Below are 19,635 nucleotides of genomic sequence, written 5' to 3'. Positions count from 1 at the left end.
GCATCCTATGGAGGCTACAGGTGAGGAATGACCATATATCCACTGACTCTCCTGTGAATTGGAACGTGTTCTTATTAACATGAAGTTTCCGGTCCTGCACGTAAACATGCAGGCTTCCCCATAGACTCATTATCGTTCCTGAGGTCCTGTTCAAATAACATCCTCCAGTGGAAACCTATCAAATCGATCGAACGAAAAGAGCCAATCTTTGAGCGCACCTGATCCTGTATGACAGCCATAAGGAATTCATGCTGTTTGTCTTCATCAGTATTATTAATGTATCGCTGTCAGATCTCATTAATATTGTCATTAATATGAGTGTTATTTGGGTTGTGTAGGATTTTTATGTGTTGTATATGTTGAGCAGCTATCATGATAGTAGAAACCGTTACGTTATGTACTGAGGAAGGTAGCTATGGAATTAAACCAAAACGTCGGCATGTATGCAAAACTTGGGGTTGCGTGGCAAAATAACTTGATACAAAAATACCATGATGTTTGTTTCCTGTCTGTTTTTGCAAACGTTGAATACACAGAACCGCCACCAACAATGCTCTCTCTACTCACGTAGAGATTTTGCTGGTCAGAAATATGTAAAATTTGTCATTTTCATACGAACGGTTGACGTGAATGTCAAGGGGGTACGGTATGCCGGAGCCCCATGCAGTTAAATTCGCCGTATAGAGTTCCTTTCTCCCAATTCTGGTCTCCTGGTAACCACGCCACCATGAAAGACCTACACCCCATCAGGCGGCTGGAAACAAAATACTGAGAACAATTGGCACAACGTTCACCGATACCACACGCCGAAACAAAACCCTCAACAAACATTCCCCTTCTTTTGTACCCGCCACCCTCCTTGGCTATTCAATTCAAGTTTTGCGAACCGATTTATTAACTTGTCACCGTGCAATAACTTATATATCGTACGAGTTTATTTATGGGCATAGACCCACCGTGGTTTCTTGAAACGAGCTCGCTGTACTTCTTTTTTCGAGCGAAGGTTTTTGTTATATAACATGGTTGAATAAAGTTTGTGTATGAATATTGTATGTTCTGAGGCGCACCTTTTTGACCTTTCTGTCATTCTATATAGCCATTTGGGTAAATATTATTGCCCTGTCGCTAGGATACGACCTTTCTTGTGACGAGCTTGTACTGAAATAATAACGGAGGCGACATTTAACGCAGACGTAGTGTTCCCATACGGGAAGGCTAATTACTTAAGGCCCTTCCGTTAGTCGGCGATCGCTGGGCCACCATTCAGCTAGTCTCCACCAGACTCCTTTGCAGGCTAAATAAATACAATGTAGTAGAAATCAGCCTAAAAAGACTGTATGATGTATATATATATATATTATATACGTAGCTGGCCAGGGGAGTTGGCCGGCCATAGAGGGTCCTATATGCAGGCAAACTGGACCCTCTATCTCCCCTGGCCAGCTACATTCTTTTAAGGCAGATTTCTACTATTTATTCAGCCTGCAAAGGAGTCTGGTGGAGACTACCATTGAGCAACGAAAATGGGATATGTGTGAACCCTGCCTTTATAATTGATATGTACGATGCAAAAGTATATTTAAACCACGGCAAAACACACAACACGTAAAAAACATCCTTTGTCATGTGAAATCCGTTAAGCAGTCTGCCAAATCCTTAGCACACAAAGTACAAGGCATAGTGTAGTAGTGCAGTATATATAGATGCTTGTTATAGCTACTCTCCAAGCAGAGGTTTGGGTTTTGGGTTATTTTTGCCGTGGTTTTAGAATTTTTTATCCGAGTTTCTTTCTTGCACTGGAATTTTTCTTTCGCCCAACCCCATTTGGTAACTTAGCGGTCGTTGCCTCTGGTGGAAAGGGGGGGGGGTGTTAATAGAGATTTCCGATTAATTGATTCAGAAGGCACAAGGGTGGCTATTTAACCACCGCAGAGAACATATCTCTTATTGTCGTTATTTGTGGTCGGAATTATTGATTTGTCATAATTCTCATTAGTATCATAGAACCATACACCCAAGGGACCGCTGTGCTATCAGTTTCACCCAAGGACGATTTGAAAAAAAACAACAACGCAAAGCTTCTTTAGTTCATACATGTAACGTTACATAAGATTGTAGAGAATTGCGCTCACATGCACGTATACACATACACATATACATATACAAAAACATGCATACAAACACACACACCAACACAAACACACGGGCTTGCACCCATACATTCACACACAAATATACAAACATGCACACTTGTAAACACACACAAAAGCAGCGTATTTGATATTAATAATTTCCTTACGCCGCATGACGTCTCTTTCACATAATGTATTCTATTAAAAAACTTCAAACTGGGGGCACGCACTTTCGCGGCATTCATATGTGGGAGTAAACTGCTTTGGTCAATAAAAACATGCGCAATGTTCGGTGTATAGTGGTGTATTTACAAGTGTCCGCCAACAAGCACCAATAGAGTTAGACCTAAAACCACCTGGAGAAGAACTGTGTCAGAAGACCTGGCGTCTATGGGACTGTCCTGGCGATCAGTGAAGAAGGTGGCCGAAGACAGACCCAGATGGAAGAGAAAAGTCATGGCCTTATGTCTCGCAATAAATTAAGGGATGGAGAGGATAAATAAGTAAGGCCACACCGACTTAATTCTATGGATGACATCCGCGCGCGCATTGATTTTCACCTGTTCTCAAAAAAAAAAAAAAAAAGATCACGCTCTAGGCCTCTAGACCAAGAAATCTTTAATCATTACCCTACAAGAATGAGAATGAATGGTAGTTAGTGACAATACGGAGCCAGTTGTAACTCTGGATGGGATGGCAACCAGGCTACCGAACAACGGCAAGAATTCGAACCCGTGCCGATTAATAAATTCCGCAAAAAGCCAGCATGTGTCGGCTTGGCGTATACGTCGCTATGTACTGCCGCAAATTCACAATACCAGCTTTGTATTCCTGTGGTTTGGTAGCATTTTTTTTTTAATTTTTGGCCGGATTTTTTAAATTCACCCGCGCGCACTAGTTTGGGGGTCTTCAGAGGATATCATCCATAAAATTAAGTCGGTGTGACTTGAGGAAGCCAACAGCACCGTGCTCAGAGTTTCCACAGACCTCCCTGAATAGAACCTCCCTGAGGCCTCCTTGCGGATTAAATACGCACTGCAGCATGCAACGCTACTTTGTGGTGCATTCTCATTCTTGTAGGGTAATGATTAAAGATTTCTTGGTCTAAAACAATGTCTATCCAAGGAGGTTTAAAAAGGTTTTAAACGTCCTTGGTCTATCAAATGGCATAGACGTCAAGAGACTTATTTTATTATGTCCCGTGCCGTGGCGTCATTTTAACAACATGTCATTTTCACGCCCCCACTAGTAGCCTCTTGTACAGGCCTCCGGGTGGGTGGGAGTTTTGATACTGCGTATGTAGAATTTTTAACGCATTCTTTTGCCGGCCATCCTACAACCAGCCGCCCAGACAGGTACAAACCTTATCTGGGCGGCTGGTTGTAGGATGGCCGGCAGAAGAACGCCTTAAAAATTCTACAAAACGCAGTATCAAAACTCCCACCCACCCGGAGGCCTGCACAGGAGGCTTGGAGCTTAGCAGGTCAGGTGACTACGGTCTCTTTTTCACCTTCTTCGTTTCTGACGTCATAATCGTATTCACAACTGTGAAAGTTTGAGATGAGTTTGGGTGGTCACGCACATCCCGCGTCCCTCAATCTTGTCAGTTTTTTCACAGCCGTGAAAGTCGACGTCATCTGATGACACGATGTTCGGTTTTCTCTTGATCAACGCTGTCTTCCTGCTACAGATTGTAGCCAGACTCTTTGGCGTTCTGAAGAGAGGTGAGCAAAAGTTTATACTTCCATTCATATCAGACCAGTTCTGTCACCTAAGACAAGTACATACCAGGCTAGCATCCGTAGCAGGCTTATAGATCATATAGAACTGGGGGTTTGGTGGTCTTCGGCTGTTTTCTGATTAGCCCAGTTCAAAAAACGGGGGTAATTCAACCAGACCGGCTATGTTATCTATATGCAATCAGAAAATAGCACATAAAGCTCCCAAAGACCCTGAAGACCCCAAAACCCCCAGTTTTTGGCATGCTATGGAGGCTAATACCGGGCTCTGTAACCATGATGTTCTAAGAACGGTCCACACTAGCCTCTACCGGGCGTCGGGAAGCGGCTGGAAAGAGTAGAAATATTGGCCAAATATAGACAGATAACATGCCAGGGGAGTTGGTCCGCTAGGGGGTACATTTGTCGCCTCCTTAGCAAGATCTTGGAGGCTGGTTAGGTCCACACCCTCCACGCTGTAACAGAGGATGTACCAAGATACATATCGTCTTCATCGTCTTTAAAACCAAAGATAAAACCAAGGATCATTTTGATAACATATATCTTTTTTTTTTATTCCAACGTATAATCACAAGACGTGGTGACGGCACACTCAATTTTTTTTTCAACTTATATTAATGCCGCCACCAACACAGGGGACAAATACATGACAATACTCATTTACACCTGAGCTAAGTGAGGAAAGCCGTGTAAAGGCCTTTCCCAAGGGCTCTCTGTTACGGTTATACGACTATATAGCATATTGAAGAGTAAAGGGGACTCGACTTGCTTATGGTTGTACAAAGGCTGACGTTGACGATTACTTTAAAAAAACATAGACCCATGACACGTTAATTCCTTTGTTTTAGAACGTCACAAAGTCACGGGTCGAATGTCAAATGTCCTTGGATACTTTTTTGTGACGTCACTATTGTCCTAGCAGTAGTCGAAAATTCCGAAATCCGGTCAGACGTATGAGTTTGGCCGCTCTGATTCGGCTCGTGTTTTCGACTGTAAAATTGACATTAGTCCAGACGACATGTTTGGGATTTTGTTGCAGTTCAGTCTGTTGCTTTTCCGACTGGTAGTCAGGATTGTAGGCTCCGTCAGGAAAGGTGAGATAGAGGTGTTCCTTCACTTCAAATCAGACCGGTCTCTGTCCACCCCGTTCGATAGTAACGTTATGTGTATTGCAGCCAGCGATGTTCTAAGAACAGGGTTGGTATTACAGTTAGGGTTAATAGAGTTGGGATCATTGTTCAAGGCTAGGGTTAGACTTACGATTGGGGTTAGGTTAGGTTTAGTCTCCCACATCACGACTAAACCCCTCCCACCCACTCCTTGTCTCAGGTATATTGGAAATCCACAAGTATATGGCTTGACACCGCCTCTAACCGATTCTGGTATGTTCTCTCTGCAGCCGTGAACGTGCGGTTCGTTCGCAGTGAGAAATGTGCACTGAGTGCAGTGCCGCCCCCACCCGTGGTGAGGGAGCCTAGTGCCCCTGCACAGGAGTCTGGCACATCGGTAAGGAAGAAAACAAGGTGCAGCAATGCCAATGATGAGGCTTGCGCAACAGTGAAGAAGAAACGTAGCGACTTGAACGGGCCTACCGACCCTGCTGACACGCCGAAGATCAAGGCCGCCGAGCCCGACAAACCCAGCGCCTCTGTGCGGGCTCCGACTCAGAGTACAGCCAAGGGCAAACCGAAGGCGACATTCGGTGGAATGAAGGCCGGGTTCTTGCTACAGAGCCCCAAGAAGAAGCCTCAGCCAAAGACAGAGTCAGCAGCAAAGGCAGACACCCCCAAGGCCGCGAAGGCTCCCCCCGGCCAAAGTCTGAAGAGCACTGCATCTGCGGGTCAGAAGGATCCCGCCGCCGAGGCCGCTCACCCGAAAGTAAACCCCTCATGAATTATTATCATGTCCAACTACCATATCTGCTTACGTAGGCCAATTTCTGTACACTTTATTCCATAAGCGAGAACATATCATCAATACATGACCATATGGTAACTCAGATACTGTTTAGATAGTAGTTTGTAGTAAGTAAAGTTTTGTAGTATTGTTGTATTACTGTCATACATTGTACCTTGTACGATTGTAGAGCAATAAAGTTCATTCTTCTTATTATTATATCTCAGCCCCGCCAGAAGAAGGAAGATCCTCCCCAAACCCCCAGTGCCGGAGAGAAGTTGGGCCAGAAGAAGGAAGCTCCCCAAACCCCCAGTGCCGGAGAAAAGACGGGCAAGAAGCAGGCTTCCCAACCCACAACTACTGAAGCCGCCCAGTCACCCCGCCAGTCATCCACGTCAGAGGTGAAGCATGATCATGCTTTTTCTATTACCATTACTATTAGCTATGCTTGTGCATGCGGCTTCGCTACGGCTTCTCTACAATGTCAAACAAACAATATATGATTTTTTACAGATGTATGATGCTGGCATTAACATAACAAAGTGATAGCCTGTTGTGTAATATTAGCCTGTATATATTATACTATACTAGCCTGGGTACCATCCAGATTTTCGCTCCGCCGGCGCTCGAAAAATCACTCTCCAAGCAGAGGTTGTGGGGGAATGATCGTTACATTTTTATATATAGCCGTTTTTTTGTCCTGACCCCCACCGTCGGTGGCCGCGGACCTTCTCTGGCTAATGGATACTGCCTGGCCAATTTGATACTGTCTTTTTTGCCACCGATAGGGATTTGCTTGGAGATTATCGAAAAATAGCGTTGCCGAGCGAAAATCCGAATGGTACCCAGGCTAGTATAATATATATTATTATACAATGTCCTTGCTGGTACCAGTCAGCTCAGGAGTTTTATAAGCATCATCTCTTCCCTGCAGACCATCCCCATCATCCCAGTGCTCGCTCACGTTCGTCCCATCCTGTTGCCGGTTCCAGGCACGAACCAAGCGTCGCTCATCTGGGACGGGAGCCGGAAGGCCCGTAACTTCCTGGCAATGATCATTGCAGCAAGGAGGGCTGCGGGACTCTAAATTCCCAGGATATTTGATTTTTGGGGTTTGGAAAATGGTTTTTGCAGCGCAGTTTGATTTTTTTTAGTTCCACATGTAAAGCAGTAATAGTGTCCCACAATATGCAGTTCTAGAACATCAGAACGTTTCGATTTTGGGGTTTCGGCAAGGGTTTGGAAAACATTTTTACAGCGCAGTTTGATTTTTTTTAGTCCCTCATGTAAAGCAGTAATAGTGACCCACAACTGGAAACATTTCTTACAAATATGCAGTTTTCTACATTCCGATTACGCTACGGATGTAGTCCGGTTATCTTCGGTATTCAATAAGACAAAAACCAAAAAAGTCATTTTCATAAACAGAACAGTATTACAAGTAGTTTCAACTTAGATTAGTCTTTCTCTACAAAGTCAAACAAACAGTTTTTTCATATGTTGCTTGCTGGTCCACTAACAAAACTAACAAAACAAAGTGCTTGCTGGTCCACTAACAAAACTAACAAAACAACGTGATAGCCTGTTGCATAATCAGTTCATGACTTTTTTAGCATCATCTCTTGCACATATATAGACTGTAGTATGCTACATTGTTTTTTTATGGTGACACGTAACTACGTCATTGCACATGTATACTAGCTAGCATCCGTTCACTCTTGATTTAGATGTACATATATTTACCTGAATTAATCAGGAGTCAGTAGGCGGATAGCCCTTTGTAGCTCCTATGTCCATCTTTTTCCGTATGTACTCGTTGATACATATATCTGACAAGTACTATCAAATTCTATTTGTCAATGCATTGGTTTATTTTCTCTTATTCAGCTATTGCCATCTATTTTGTGGTACATGTATCAAATAAAATGATTGAATTGTTCTTGAAAGATTTGAGTTTTTTCTCATACAAAGTACAATAGGTACATTCACATAAGTAGATGTACAATGTACATATATCAACTCTTTTGCCTGAAGTTTTGCGAGAAAAACAAAGACAAAATTAACACAGAATGATAATGTTGCACAAAAGGTCAATACTTGATTATGAGCCTTTAACATCGCAACTTCGTACAAAACTGGTTTGCCCTTTTCTATAGTGGGGTGGGCAACTAACAATTCCAGTGGTTCATCATGTTACATGATCTGTATCAGTACGGTATAGCCAGTATATAACCGCCCTTCCGTGTAACACACAAGCTTCACGGGCAAATTACAACAGGCATATTTTATATGCATATTTTTATAATACTCAGTGAAGCTAATAAAACAGTCCTCAACAACGAATAACAGCATGTCCAAGCCATAGTATTCTCGCTGCCACATGCAAGTTCTGCAATCAAGTCCATCGTACAGCAACAAAGTGTCTTCTGCTCTTCATGCCGTTGTATGGAGTCGGTGTGCTTGATAGCTTGATAGTTCGGTGTCCTCTCTCTCTCTCTCTCTCTCTACCATCGTACAGTCACAAACAAAGTGTCTTCTTCCCGTCATATGAAGTCGATGTTACTTGATAGCTCGATAGTTCCGTGTGCTCCAAAACCATCCCTACATCTTGAAGTTGATCAAGTCCACATCCCGCTATCTAGGCGGCGGCTGTCCACCAGGTGGCGGAGGCGGTGAGGGTAGGGTGCCGACTCTCGCCGTGGCGTCAGGTAAAGGCGTCGGGTCGTACCCGATCCGCTCGTGGATTTTATCGGTCTTGGTTTTAGCCGACGGCGGGGAAGATTCTCCGTTGGTTGTAGCGGCAGCGGCGCCCTCCCCCTGGCCCTGTGTTCCGAGCCCGAGTAGTTCGTTGTTCCGCTGTTTTCGACGCTCTTCTACCTCCTTTTTCACCGCTTCGAATTCGTCAAGGTCATCCAGCTTCAGCTCGATACGTGTGGGCTTCCGTTTGATCATCTTTGCGGCCACAAAATCGTCCAAAACTTTTGCCTGGACGCCAAAAAAAAATGTGAGAATTTCGTTCTCCCGCCGAAATACAGGACGACCTTTAACCTTCGTGATGGGATTTGGGCGAGATCACTAAAACTATGGGGATGTGCAAAATTTGTTCAACTAAATATCAAGTGAGAATTAACCATACAGATAATATTTGTGAGTATACAATACAGTTTTAATAGAATCATTTTTAAGAGTTTCATTTTCACCTGTTTATGTTTTTTTATGACCAAAATCACCGAATAAATGATTTCCAGCTTGCGACAGATTCACACACCTCTCAGTTGAATGGTTTATTCCACGCGTGTGAATCGTCGAAGCGGCGATTTTGCGAAAGTTTCGTGACATTTCGGCTGCGTAATCGGCGTTTTTCATCCAGAGAACGACTAGAAAAGGTGAGCCTTAAAGCTTTACTTTATTTTTTATCATCGACTTTAACGCAGACTTCTGCAAAACTCAACCGACTACCTGAAATTGTGATACAAACTGTGGCGTATTTGCCCCCCTCCCACCTTTTGTAATACCTCACGTAAGCTTGCACAATTTTTTTGTACTTCTTTCGTACTACAAAGCCCAATAACATTTGAATTATCAGCAGTTGTGCATACGTATACAAAGTGACCGGTACAAATGAACAAGGGGGAAATAAAGGTAAAGGCACTTAGGATAGTTAGGAACATAGGTACCTTGAAGAATTACCTTGTCTAATGTCTTTGATGTAGGATGTAGGCTACCTGAACTTGATTCTGCTACATGTACACTGGTGATTTGATGTGAACCACTAACTCTGGACCCTAGAATTTGGACCATGTAAGCAGGGCTTTCCCCAAGCAAATTATGAAGTAAGGGTACCGGTGCTCCCCCTCTCTCCCAAAATGTTCAAATTTAACGTTAGGGTTTTTCCTATTATTTCATGAAAAGTTGCTGCTTTTTAATCAACCAATTCGGGAGCAACTCTCCCCTCAGAATTTCTGGGGAGACCCCCTACTCTTTTTGTGGTGGGTCCTTTGTTACGTGCGTGGAGTGTGGCTCTACTAAACACGGGACCACCATTTTAACGTCCTATCCGAGGGACGTTCCTAACTGAAGCTAGGTACTCATTTACACCTGAGTGAAGTGAGGAAAGTCGTGTAAAGTGACTTTCCCAAGGCCAGGGCACAAGATCGGTGACAGGGTAGGATTTGAACTTGAACCTGAGACCTCTTGGTTCTGAGCCGAACACGCTACCGCTATGCCATATAACCCCTATACATGAATGATATCAGGTTTTGAGGGCACTTTATATGACAACCAGTTCATGTTCAAAGTTAGGCCTTCATTCCCAAAAAGATATGTGTATATTACGTCGATTACGTATTATACGCCAAAAAGCAGTTACTCAAGCAATTGGATAATGATTTTGGAAACGGTCAGACGTTTCAGCTAGTATCCACTAGCTTTCGTCAGTGACTGTTGTCGTGTACATTGTAACTGAAAAGGTCATTACGGATAAACCAAAACTTTAAGAAACTTCCTTTTTCTTCCAGAAACAGGCCAGGATGTCTGATGATGAGGATGTTCCACTGCCAGCTAAGAAGGCGAAGGTCGTCCACTTCGGCAGTCTGGAGGAGGTTGAGAGGCAGCGATTGGCCAAGCAGGAGGGTCAAGGGTCACTGGGCACTGACGCAGTGCAGGCTGGGATACTGTCGGGGAACATCAACATTTCAGAAGGTAGAGGAGAAATGCTGACAATATTGTTATGAGTATTACATATATGTATTTTTATTTCAATTCAAGACAAGCCTATAGAAAACTACATTATACATCTGATTAATCTTACTTCTAAACCCAGATAGTACAGTTTCTAGGGGTGAAATTAAGTACTTTTCTATTGTTGCAGCATAAAAAGTAATTAATTCAATGATTGCAATTTTTCAGGAGAAACTTTTGACTTGGAGGAACACCAGAGTGAGAGACAGAAAGAAGTCTTGGAGGAATTTGAAAGACGAAAAAGGGTGAGCAGAGCCACATAGACTTACTTCTCACAAACTGGGACAAGTAGAATGATACATCAACAGTTAAGTCTATTCTATAGGTTCAAGACTTGTGATTGTTGTGTTAAATTTGATTTTGAAATAATACAATACAAAATACAATGATACAACACAAAAAGTTATGTATGTGTAAATATGAAGAAAGATATCTGCATACCAAATGTATCATCATCATCATTTCTGATCTTCATTTATAGTGTGTTTTGTTTTTCCTTCCCCAGGCTAGACAAATCCACGTGTCAACTGATGATTCAGAAGTCAAAGCACAACTCAGACAGCTGGGAGAACCAATATGTAAGTGGGCAAGTTACTGGAACTGTCTATTTTTTACAAGGAAAGTACAGATGCTCAGCCTTAAAAATGGGCCACAAAAATTAGATATAATGGTATCTGTATTGACAGATGAAAAGTCACTCACACTCGCTATCCAAGTTACTATTAAAAGTAATGAAGTAAAAAACAAATTGCTTTGCCAGAAATTGTATTAAATGTAATCATTATTTATTTTTTTACATCCATCCCAATTTGTTTTTTTCGGCAGTCGTTGTTCTGTTCCACATCCTTCGATTATTTATGTTGTAGTAAGCAAATAAAATACTCTGATTTTTCTGTATGTTTGTTTGATGATGATGTATTTTTATTTACCGCCTGACTGTAATTTTCAGTTTAGGTTTTTGGCAGTCGTTGTTCTGTTTCACATCCCTCGATTATTGTTGTTGTAGCAAACAAAATTGTGTTGACTTTCCTGTATGTTTGTTTGATGATGAATGTTTTTATGATTTCAGGTTTGTTTGGAGAGGGCCCAGCAGACAGGAGAGAGCGATTGCGTCAGATTCTGGCTAAGATCGGGGAAGACAAACTAAAGAAGGACTCAGAAGAAGAGAAAAAGGAAGAAAAGAAAGAAGTGAGTGAGAGATATGTTTAAAAAAAGAAAAAAAAAACATGCATAATGTTAGAGAGGAGTTCCACCAATTGAGCCTACATAATGTCAACCCACAGGACAGAGGCAAGTGGCGGGCAGCCATCAAGCCTCAGCATCAGAGTGCAAGCATGTCTAACGCTCGGAAAATGGGGAACAACTGACAATAAAACGGATAGGATAGATAGGCACTTTTGATGTAACATGTAACATCTCCCAATGTTTCTGGACTCCCGTTAAGAAATTGCGGGATGATAGCAGCCCATTTCCAATGCACAGTGAACCTGTAAATACTGTTATGTGCTGAGAATAGAGAGAATCTGTCTTCAAAACCTCAAGCAGGGAAGATCAGCTCTACAGTGAACTTAAGAGGGTTGAGATTGTTTTTATCTTTTTTTTTTCACACAGTATAACGACACCACGTGGTACCACGAGGGTCCCCAGAGTCTGAAGGATGCCAGGATGTTTATTGCTGGCTACTCCATACCAAGGTATGGGTCATATCCTACAGCACACTGAGGTAGCCATTTTGCTACCGATTCTCTGTAGTAGATATGGGTGATATGGGTGACAGACGATTTACAGGAATGTATTGAGTAGCCTGTAAACTGTATCAAAATATCTGTCATGTTGTAGTCTTATGTTAAAACTTTTCACAGTGCCTTCTCAATGAGAACTGCCAGAGAACACACATGTACATGTATGCTCTGTCTTGCATTGCCTCACTACATACAGTTTTTTTGTACCACATCAACCAATAAAAAATTAAGAATGTTATCAAGTTATCAATGTTATCAATAATATAATATATAATGTTATATGATAAATAACAATATAATAAACAATAAATATAATGTTATCAATGTTTGACACTTTCCCTTCCATTGATGCCTGTTCAGAGCTAAGAAGAGGTTGGAGAGAGCTCGTGCAGACAAGGAAATCCCAGCTGCACAGAAAAACGCCAGAATGCAGGAGCTGCACAGACAACTCAGGGTGAGTATACACTGTAGTTATTATAGAGAAAGTTTATTGCAAGTTCCTGCCTGTAGGCTGATTGCAAGTAACATGAAAATAAAGGATGGACAACAGGATGGGTAACAATATAGTATGTGACTACTCTAACTACTAAACACAAATTCTAACTTATATAACTTAAGTTATTATGGGCCTGGTAACATTTAATGTATGATTGTTGTATGCATTTTAGTCAGGCATATGAAGGATTCAATGTATCAATTGCTAATCTTCACATATGCAAATTGTGTGTCTTACTTACATACATATCTGATGAATTATTGCACTGTATTTTTACATTTTTACTATTCAGTAACCATTATGTAATCTTGCAATAAGCTATCAAAAAAGAGTGACATTAAGAACAACATCACAATTTTTTTAGTCCAGGTACTTACATGTACATGTGTGTAGTATGTTGATTTGCCTCATGTTTAAACCAAAGATTCAAAATTATTAATAATTTTTTCCTTTTTTTTCAGGCCCTGACCAACTACGGCAGTCAGATAGGAGACAGTCGGCCCATCTCCTTCTGCAAGTTTAGTCCAAACTCCCAGCTTCTAGCCACGGCCTCATGGTAAGAGATACACTACTGTATGTTTCAGCTTCAGTAGCTAAAAAGTGTCTAGGTACCTCCGAAATGTTCAAACATATTAGGAAGTGTCAGAAGATGGACTGCAAATTAAGAAAAAAGCTGTTTCCAACATTGAAAAAGGATGGCACATTATGACAATATGGTGCATCATGATTGTTATGAACCCATTGTGAACTACCACACAACCCCCCGTTACATAGAAGTAGAACAGTCCTATTACACCCCAAGTAGAACAGCCCTATTACACCCCTTCCTATCCTAGAAGTAGAGCAGTCCTATTACACCCCTTCCTATCCTAGAAGTAGAGCAGTCCTATTACACCCCTTCCTATCCTAGAAGTAGAGCAGTCCGACCCAGTAACCTCACTCTGGTGCTAGGAGTCCTGGAGGCAACACAATAAAGTACGAAGCTCCCCAGAAGTCCGGTTTGCGACCAGTTCACTACAATATAACAGCAAGAACTTAACAATGATTGTGTTTTAAGTGCAAACCCTGTTGTCTCTTCAGGTCTGGCCTGTGCAAGTTGTGGTCAGTCCCAGACTGTAAACTGGTCAGAACATTACGAGGTAAGATTGACAATATTATATGTGTGTATGAGTAAAGTTATTCAGGGCTCCAAATATGTTTTTCCTGCATTTTCAGGTTATCAGACAAGAAAAACAACACTTCCCCATCAACAAGTAGGCTCTGTCATTGAATCCAGAGTGTAGATTGTGTGGTGTTCTGAGAAATATACGTTGATACAGTGTAGGATATTCTAATATGTTTTCTCCTAGGACACAACCAGAACATGGGTTGTGTGGTGTTCTGAAAAATATATTTTTTTAGACCTTTGATACAATGTTCTATGTTTTATTGTAGAACACAGAAATATATTTTTTAGACACTTTGTACTGGATGCCCAACTTTCATTGACATTTTGTACAATAATCTATGTTCATTTTCTCCCAGGACACAACCAGAACGTAGGGTGTGTGGTGTTCCACCCCCAGGCGACCCTGACCCTGGAGGACTCAGCCTGCTGCATGGCCTCCTGCAGCGCTGACGGTGCCGTCAAACTCTGGTCACTGGAAAGGTTGGTACTGGGTCTGGGTCCCAACTATAGGTCTTAAAGACCTTATGATACCAGTAGCAGTAAAACACAACTGTTCCTGAACAAAGACGACATTAGGATCAAAAACAAACTCTTCTGATGTTAAGGAGCATCAAATCTTGCAAATCATTCTTCCAGTTCTTGATTTCTGTTTTGTTTTGGAGTTATTGGTGTCATATGGTCTTAAAAAAAAGGTACAGATATCTTTAGTTTCTATTGAGATAGTGTTTGATGTATAATTGCAGTAGATTTCATGCACTTTGTAAATGTTTATTGCTACATTAGTGTCTTAAAATGTACCAGGGAGGGGCAGGGTTTTTCTTCCAAACAGTACATGACTTTTAACCTTCAGTTGTCTTGTTTTTCTTTTTAAACTCTGTTCCCAGTGATGAACCAGTGGCGAATATTGAGGGCCATGAGGCGAGGGTGGCCAGAGTAGCGTACCATCCATCCGGCAGGTTCCTGGGTACAACATGGTGAGTTTGGATGAAGTAATTATGTTTACCTTCACAGAAGGATAACATTTTGCTCTGTATCTTCTTCCATTCTAAACAGTTATCAATGACTTGCACCAGACAGCTGTCCTCATGGTAACTGAAGCTGTATCAGAAACCCTGTGGTATTGGGTTACATTGTGCAAGTTGCAAGACAGAGTTGGACTAGTGTCATATATGAAATTTAATGTGTTTGATTATATATATTAGTATGGACAGAGCAGTAGTTTGTTGGGCTACACCATGTGGAGGTATACATTTATATGCATTTGCTTTACAAATGTTACCTTAACTTAAGTTTCCAGTTATATCAGAATCTGCAGCATGATGATAGCAATGTGATCACTGTGAACTGTCTTATGCAAATCAACTTTATTGCTTAACAATTGTAGCTGGTACAATGTTTGGCAAAGAAACAACAATGGTACATACACAAACTAATACTAAAATCTGATTCTAACTAGCTAGTCCATAACGATACTAAAGCTAATCTATTGCATTTTCTTAAGAGTGACTATAGAAAGGATGAAGAGTGTAAGACATGTCCTTGTTTTTCATGTTGTAGTTATGACAAGTCGTGGAGACTGTGGGACCTGGAGGCCCAGGAGGAAGTCTTACATCAGGAGGGACACAGTAAGGAAGTCTACGACATCAGCTTCCAGTGTGACGGATCACTGTGTGCTACATGGTAAGGGACATACTGTCTTGTACAACGTACATGTAATTACATGCGCTTACCTTGTGAACAAACTGCACTTTAAAGACTTTCTAAATAATGCAATTTTACATTCTAATCTAAGGGGATACTTGATCAACAAACTAATGGTGTATTTTCAATCTACTTATTCATTATTTGAACTTACTCCTCCTAGTTGATGAAGTTACATGTACGTACATTGTGATAAAAGTAACCTTAAGTTTTAGTTTGCAGTAATTGCAAGTATTTAGCATCAGCTAAGGAATATGCACTGTTCTTTATTAAACAACCAGTGCACTGGGTTTCTCACCCAACTTTTCAGTGACTGTCTGTCACCTTCATTGTTGCCCTGAAGAAAGTGACAGTCACCAGAATGTAGGATGTGAAAACTCAATTTCTTTTGAAGCAGTCTCTTGCTCAAAACCGGTGCAATAGCTCAATTGGTAGAGTGCCCGCTTTGTAACCGGGAGGTCGTGAGTTCAAACCCGGCCGGGTCATAGCAAAGACTTTAAAAATGGTACACACTTCTTTCTCTGCTTAGCACTCAGCACATAAGAGAAAGAGTGTGGGAAGGTCAAACACACAGCACTACCAGCGGACTAGCCCCCTGCTGTAGTGCATTGCACAATTGTGTGTCGCCCAAGGGCTACGAAATGGAGATGGGCACCACCCTACGCTCGGGCAAGAGCACGGGAGACCTTCTTCTTCAGTCTCTTGCCAACCTGATCAACACCACAGAAATATTTACTGATTACTACTGTATTGTTGTTGTGCAATGTAGTGGCATATAGAGAGTATGTACTGATATCTAGTGTTAATATTAACCCTTGCAGTGGCATAAGTAATAAGAACTACAGTAACTAATATGAACTGTGCCCACCTGCAGTGGTCTGGATGCGTTCGGGCGAGTGTGGGACCTGCGGACCGGCAGGTGTGTCATGTTCCTGGAGGGGCACCTGAAGGAGCTGTTCGCCATCGACTTCTCACCTGATGGGTACGGACATGTTTGATTTGATTTATTGAAATTGCAACAGTGCAATGCAAAGGCAGCTGTTGCTGGTGTTGTGTCCCACACATAGAAACGAATACTGGACAGACAATACTCAACACATTTTCACTTGAGTCTAGTGGGGAAAGTTGTGTACAGTGCCTTTCCCAAGAGCACAAGATCGTTGGCATGTCAGGACTCGAACCTGGGACCTCTTGATTCCAAATTGTGCACGCTGCCGTTGCGCCACATGACCCTGTGTTTGAATAAAGGCGCAAACGAAATGTAGGTTCTTGAGGCCGTAGTGTCTGTGTCTAGGACACGGTATTGGAAGGTGGAGCCCATCCCTCTCCTTCCACCGCCTTCTACCTCTCTAACCAAAGTCAGGTTAACCCATAACACTCAACCCATTTTACACCTAAGTGGGGTGAGGAAATTGTGTTACGTACGTGTCTAGCCAGGAATGCCAGGGATTCGAACCCATGACCTCTTAATCTTGTGACCAATCTAACCACTCAGTCATTCGACACTACATAATATGGTTGTAGTTCCATCTATCTGAACTTTCTGTATTTTAATGACTGTTTACTTTTAAATGCTTTAGTTAGTAGTAATAGCTCTATATTGAGTAAAGCAGTCAATCAAATGTTATTGTATAATGGAAAAGCCCTGTTTGTTGTGTAGGTACCATCTGGCCACAGGAAGTGCAGACAACACAGCTAAAGTGTGGGACGTGAGACAGAGGAAGTGTGTGTACACCATCCCAGGACACACCAACCTCGTCTCAGGCCTCAAGTATCAAGGTACGTAACTCACCACAACTTAACCACAGGAATACAAAGCTGGTATTGTGAATTTGCGGTAGTACATAGCGACTTTTACGACAAGCCCGTAAATCCTGGCCTTTTGCGGAATTTATGAATTGGCACTGTATGTACCGGGTATGTAAGTGAGTTCTTGAGTGTACACAAAATATGTATGCAAAGCAATAATGATTTAAAAATTGTACCAGTTGGTTGTTAAATGTTTTCATCCTTCCTTGGTGCCATACCTGCCAGGTACAGAATCTGAAGTTAACGCTATGTTCCATGATGTTTCTTACCCCCAGGTTCTGAAGGACAGTATCTGGTCACAGCATCTTTTGACTGCACAGCAAAGGCAAGTACTTGATAGTATCATCTTTCTTTTCAATTTATACAATCTTGATTAAGGTCTGTTTTTTGTTACCCCTAAATGATTGTGTTCTATATTTACTAATGTGTGTAGCAGGGAGAACACAATGGCATTATCTCTGTGTTGTGGCTGGCTGTTACTATTTAGAATTTTTCCTATCTATGCTGTGATTGGCTGTTACCACTTGAATTTTTCCTATTTGTGCTGTGATTGGCTTTTATTAATTGAATTTTCCCTATGTGTTCTGTGATTGGCTGTTACTATTTGAATCTTTCCTATCTGTGCTGTTTTTGGCTGTTACTATTTGAATTTTTCTCTATCTGTGCTATGATTGGTTGTTACTATTTAAATATTTTCTAACTGCACTGTGATTGGCTACTGCACCAGGTCTGGGCCCATCCTGGTTGGTCGCCTCTGAAGACCCTTGCGGGGCACGAAGGGAAGCTGATGTCCATCGACATTTCTCCTGACAGCAAGTTCATTGCCACTTCCTCGTACGACCGGACTTACAAACTCTGGGCTGCTGAATGATCCAGGACCTTGACTTTACAAGGGAGAGTAACATGGATGACAAGCACCTAAAGATCAGCAAGTCTTTTCCAATTTTCAGTCCTTTTAAATTTAGCTGTGATGCATACACTAACAGATGCATACACTTACAGATTTGATATCTAGAAGTTGTTTCCTGTCATAAAGGACATACCCATATTTTCATATTTTTTATTTGTGACAAAAAATGAATCCTGATCAACATGACAAGTGGTCATTTTACTTGGACCAATTTGGTGAACCCAGAGTCATGAGAAAGTGGTTGATATGTACACCACATTGGAATACAGTGTACTGTTGTACTTCTGTACTAAGTCTTGTTCAAACAGAACATTATAGGGCATAGGTGAATACACTGTGGCATACTATGCAACAATAACTTCAGCCGCACTTTTATTTGATCATTTGCCAGGAAAAAACTCACTGAAAATATGCACTGTTTATTGAAAATAAAATGCTCATACCTCCTTCACACCATTCTAAGCAGTTTCTTACTTAGAATATTTGCAAAATATTTTCTTATAATCAAGGAATACAGAAAAAAAAAAACAATAAATTGTCACATTCCACACCTTTATTCATATTATTTATTAACATCCCTTCATAAAATCTTTTTCTGCCAACAGTTTGGCCAAATATAAATATAAACACAAGTTCACCTGTAGTTAAAAAAGCTGTCATTTATGTTAATTCCAAAATATTGAATCAAACAAAATGTCAAATTGCATTAAATCTTATCTAACACCAGTGACGTCCAAAGAAAAATAAATATCTTAAAAGCTGTACGAAAGACAAGCAAAAGTACCACAGGTTATCCTCTCCATCCTTTTTAGCGTTAGTACACTCTCTTGGTCCCTTCTCTAAAGCTACAAAGGCTGGCATAGACCTGCTCTACTTAATCTTATGTTAACTTTATCCTGTTAAAAAAATTTACACCTTAGTAGTTATACCTAGTATCATAGTAAACATAATCATTACCTTGATACAATGCACATGTAACATGATTTTTCTCATATTCCCAATACATCTTTTCCATCCCAAAATCATGGTAAAAAAGCTATGTTCTGGAAGACAAAAGTTTCCATGAATTACTCTGTTCCCTAACACAGAGTGAAATACTTTTCCTACAATGAACACATCTAGTGTGAAAAACGTTCCTGGTTGAATATGTGGTACCTGATAAACATGATTGTTATTCAAAATCAAAACACAAAATTTATACTGCATGATTGTACAGGTAGCGATAGCCTTGCCTTATTCCTCTCAAAGTTCCCACATGCAAAGAGGCAGAAGAATATTATAAAATAGCTGTATTACCTATTC

At 41.3% G+C, this 19,635-nt stretch overlaps 3 protein-coding genes across 3 annotated transcripts in view; 1 reads left to right on the top strand and 2 right to left on the bottom strand.

Moving 5' to 3' along the window:
* Positions 1-8,052: 8,052 nt before the first annotated feature.
* LOC109484767 (anaphase-promoting complex subunit CDC26-like) lies at positions 8,053-8,796 on the bottom strand. Its single transcript, XM_019788138.1, has one exon. The coding sequence runs from the start codon at positions 8,717-8,719 to the stop codon at positions 8,402-8,404; it is 318 nt and encodes a 105-aa protein (XP_019643697.1). The 5' UTR covers positions 8,720-8,796; the 3' UTR covers positions 8,053-8,401.
* Positions 8,797-10,285: 1,489 nt separating this feature from the next.
* On the top strand, positions 10,286-18,330 carry LOC109484751 (U4/U6 small nuclear ribonucleoprotein Prp4-like). Its single transcript, XM_019788121.1, has 15 exons — positions 10,286-10,468; positions 10,676-10,752; positions 11,013-11,085; positions 11,577-11,695; positions 12,119-12,201; positions 12,610-12,703; positions 13,207-13,301; positions 13,826-13,884; positions 14,270-14,393; positions 14,798-14,887; positions 15,471-15,593; positions 16,489-16,596; positions 17,275-17,393; positions 17,699-17,748; positions 18,151-18,330. The coding sequence occupies exons 1-15, from the start codon at positions 10,297-10,299 to the stop codon at positions 18,292-18,294; spliced, it is 1,530 nt and encodes a 509-aa protein (XP_019643680.1). The 5' UTR covers positions 10,286-10,296; the 3' UTR covers positions 18,295-18,330.
* Positions 18,331-19,242: 912 nt separating this feature from the next.
* LOC109484487 (probable voltage-dependent N-type calcium channel subunit alpha-1B) overlaps positions 19,243-19,635 on the bottom strand; it is a 157,441-nt gene continuing 157,048 nt past the window's right edge. Inside the window, exon 60 of the mRNA XM_019787764.1 lies at positions 19,243-19,629. The gene's annotated coding sequence lies outside the window, so the exon portion shown is untranslated. The remainder of the gene's footprint in view (positions 19,630-19,635) is intronic.

Source organism: Branchiostoma belcheri, unplaced genomic scaffold (genome assembly GCF_001625305.1).
Source record: "Branchiostoma belcheri isolate BF01 breed outbred unplaced genomic scaffold, Haploidv18h27 scaffold7, whole genome shotgun sequence".
In the NCBI taxonomy this organism is placed as follows: Eukaryota; Metazoa; Chordata; class Leptocardii; order Amphioxiformes; family Branchiostomatidae; genus Branchiostoma; species Branchiostoma belcheri.
Note: the sequence above shows the minus strand (reverse complement) of the source record. Positions and strands in the feature narration are given on the sequence as shown.

Excerpts from the sequence above, each read along its gene's own strand:
- LOC109484767 (XM_019788138.1), bottom strand. The coding sequence starts at position 8,719 with ATGATCAAACGGAAGCCCACACGTATCGAGCTGAAGCTGGATGACCTT.
- LOC109484751 (XM_019788121.1), top strand. The coding sequence starts at position 10,297 with ATGTCTGATGATGAGGATGTTCCACTGCCAGCTAAGAAGGCGAAGGTC. Across the intron at positions 14,888-15,470 it reads AGGTTCCTGGGTACAACATG|TTATGACAAGTCGTGGAGAC; the intron begins GTGAGTTTGGAT and ends TTCATGTTGTAG. Across the intron at positions 17,394-17,698 it reads CTCAGGCCTCAAGTATCAAG|GTTCTGAAGGACAGTATCTG; the intron begins GTACGTAACTCA and ends TCTTACCCCCAG.